At 35.4% G+C, this 3,190-nt stretch overlaps 1 protein-coding gene across 1 annotated transcript in view; it reads left to right on the top strand.

The window, feature by feature from the left end:
• LOC103800636 (myoferlin-like) overlaps positions 1 to 2,962 on the top strand; it is a gene marked incomplete at its 3' end in the record, with an annotated part of 51,096 nt that extends 48,134 nt beyond the window's left edge. Inside the window, exons 33-37 of the mRNA XM_009073018.1 lie at positions 114 to 191; positions 1,827 to 2,008; positions 2,100 to 2,258; positions 2,404 to 2,502; positions 2,801 to 2,962. Coding sequence (XP_009071266.1) covers positions 114 to 191; positions 1,827 to 2,008; positions 2,100 to 2,258; positions 2,404 to 2,502; positions 2,801 to 2,962 — 680 coding nt within the window. The remainder of the gene's footprint in view (positions 1 to 113; positions 192 to 1,826; positions 2,009 to 2,099; positions 2,259 to 2,403; positions 2,503 to 2,800) is intronic.
• Between the last annotated feature and the right edge of the window lie 228 nt (positions 2,963 to 3,190).

Genomic DNA, 3,190 nt, shown 5'->3' with positions numbered 1-3,190 from the left:
TGTTGCTACAGTGTTTGTGTTAAAATGTGTAAGGCATTTATATAAACCCCAGATATCTTCATTACAGAAAAGAAGTGTCATGGAGTTGAGCTGGTTTTATTTCTTTGATACAGGAGTATATACTTACCACCTTCGCTGTTACGTCTACCAAGCAAGAAACCTCATGGCTTTAGACAAAGACAGTTTTTCAGGTATGGAATAATTCTGCTAATGGGGCAGAAAACCCACTTTTGCCACGGACTAGTAACTTCATTTAGCTATAGAATATCTTCTATCGTAAAAGTCTGTGTGTAGGTCCAAGCTACTGAAACTATGCCATAAAGAAAGTCTCAGCTTTATTACATATGATCTGAACTTGCATAATACTACCAAACCCAAAGTGCTTTGAATGTGCAGGACCTATTGCTGCCAATGAATTCTCATTAAGGGAATGGGATTTCAAATAAGGTCTGAATTTCCCATAACCAATCCCTTCCTTTTGCCTTAGCTGCTTCTTCTAACCAAAGTCTACATACAATTCCTTTCTACCAGACTCTATCACAAAAGCAAGGATGAAGAATTGGATTGCTGTTATGTCACCAACTGCCTCTCAGTGTTTGATATCAATTCATTATGGAGATGAACTTGTAGAACACTACACTCTGCCTCACTAATAAGCATGGCTTTTGTTTGTTTATATAGTATTCAGTTTTTACTAATTTGAATTAAAATTCCACTGGAAAGTCAGAGAGCAAACTGAACTTACACCCTGTAAGAATATGACTTTATATTTCTTTTAAGGAAGTTCAGCAAAAGATAAAGATGTAATGGACTTAGAATTTTCTTTCCTCAGTCCTCTCCATTTGCACCTTTTGTTTTCTCCCTGTTTAAAGTAATAACTGAGTGTAATGCATTTGTTAAGAAGATGCAGTGCTATAGTGCTGTTTCCTGAAATGAGGAGGGTTTTGCACAGCTGCCTGTGTGCATTTGGTCTTATTTCAATAGTGATATAAACAAACAATAATTACTGCCTCTAATGTGCATAGGTGTAATTCAGGGCAGGTACCTCAGATGCAGTCACACATAAACTAGCTGATTTATCTTTTATTTTCCTCTAAAACTAGTTTGAAGAGTTAGTTAAATTTTGTAAAACTGATCAGGTTACCAAGTCAGAAGCTGTTGAAACTGACCTAATGATAACCTTTAAAATTGCCTCTAGTCCTTAGTAATTGCAATTTGTACTGGAAACATTAATGACCATCATCAGATACCTTCTACAGAGCTCTTGGTGATTTAAAGACCTGCCAGACACTGGGCCTAAGCCAGTTTAATCATTCAGCTGTTTCACAAGAAGAAGTTGCTATAAATAAGCATGTCTGAACCCAAAGCTTGATCTGAGCAATATACCCCGGGAGAATTTGTTGTTTGACAACTAGTCAGAACTAAATTATTTCTTTGTATTATTTATGAGGCTATACAGTTGTATAGCAATGGAAACAACAAAAAAAGAGCTCTACGGTCAAGATTTAAGAGGAGATTTGTATAGACAGTGTTTCATTTTAGTTTTCAGGTTCTCTTTCTGATTTGCAAGCTGTTTTATCATTTTCATTTACTGATCTGTTAAGACTTGTATAAAGGAGGCAATTTAGTAATCAAATGGAAATTGCTCTTTTAAATGTAAATTATTTATATGAGTTCAGTTTTGTGTTATCTAGAATGGCTTATAGAACTGGTAACAACGGAAGAAAAATAAAATACTATATTTGATAAAGATTGTGTTTGTGTGCCTCATGGCTTAATTTTGTTTGTCTGTAACTCTGTGCTCTTAATTTTGTATAATATTTCAGATCCATATGCTCATGTGTCTTTCCTCCATCAAAGCAAAACAACTGAGATCATTCATTCAACTCTAAATCCTACATGGGATCAAACTCTCATATTTAATGAAATTGAGATCTATGGGGACCCACAGACAGTAGCCCAAAACCCACCCAGTGTTGTTATTGAACTTTTTGACAGTGACCAAGTGGTAAGTGAAATCTTTTTACCCTGATTGCTTTTATGTTTATATATGTTACTTGAAAATACATTATGGCTATAATTGCTTTTTTTGATTGCAGGGTAAAGATGAATTCCTTGGCAGAAGTGTTTGTTCCCCCATGGTCAAGTTAATGCCAGAAGAGGACATCACACCAAAACTGCTCTGGTATCCTGTAATAAATAATGGCAAAGCTAGTGGAGATATTCTTTTTGCTGCAGAACTTATTTTGAGGGACAAGGTATGTATTTCTTTTGTGTGTGTGTGTGTATGTGTAATATATCCCTTCACAGTGAGAGATCATGTGAAGAATTTTCTTAATTATTGAAAGGTATTTCATCTAAGGAAGATGAGAGAAACTAATATTCATGTTTGTGTCTTAATAGGGTGGTGCCAACCTTCCAATTCTTCCGTCACAAAGAGCACCGAAGCTTTACATGGTACCCCAAGGAATCAGACCAGTAGTTCAGCTCACTGCTGTTGAGGTATGGTTTACTCTTAAACTAGATGATACAAGTACAGTCATCTCATCCTCTAGACAGTAATTTTGTGTATTTGCTTCAAGAAAACAAACAATCATAGTGAGATATATGGTGGCTTTTTTTCTTTAACTGTTTTTGATTTTCACTGTTTCCATTAACTTTCCTAGAATAAGAACCTTGAAATATCTTGCCAGTCACATGTTGTCTCTTTTATCATTTCCTTTTCCTTACTTTCTGAGTACCGTATTAAGCATATTGATATCTCTTCCCACTTTGGCTTGAATTGGATTTTATTTTACAGATTCTGGCTTGGGGGTTGAGAAACATGAAAAACTACCAACTGGCACCTGTTATGTCTCCGAGTCTCATTGTGGAATGTGGTGGTGAAATGGTGGAATCTGTGGTGATCAAAAACCTCAAAAAGACACCCAATTTTCCATCTTCAGTTCTCTTCATGAAAGTTGTACGTAGCAAAAAGCTATATACCAGACATCTATAGCAAAATGAGTTATTCCATAGTTTTAAAGGTCAAGGATTTGTTCTGAATAGAAGAACTTGCACATCCTGTTTTGACTTACCATGGGCAATTTATGAGCCTGAAAACTCTAATCAAGATCATGTAAACATATCTGTACAGTCATTGGTCAGTTTTAAAATTTTCTATGCACAATCCAATGAGTATATATTTTTA

This window comes from Acanthisitta chloris, unplaced genomic scaffold (genome assembly GCF_000695815.1).
Source record: "Acanthisitta chloris isolate BGI_N310 unplaced genomic scaffold, ASM69581v1 scaffold8014, whole genome shotgun sequence".
Taxonomy (NCBI): Eukaryota; Metazoa; Chordata; class Aves; order Passeriformes; family Acanthisittidae; genus Acanthisitta; species Acanthisitta chloris.
This window is presented reverse-complemented; position numbering and strand designations above follow the sequence as displayed.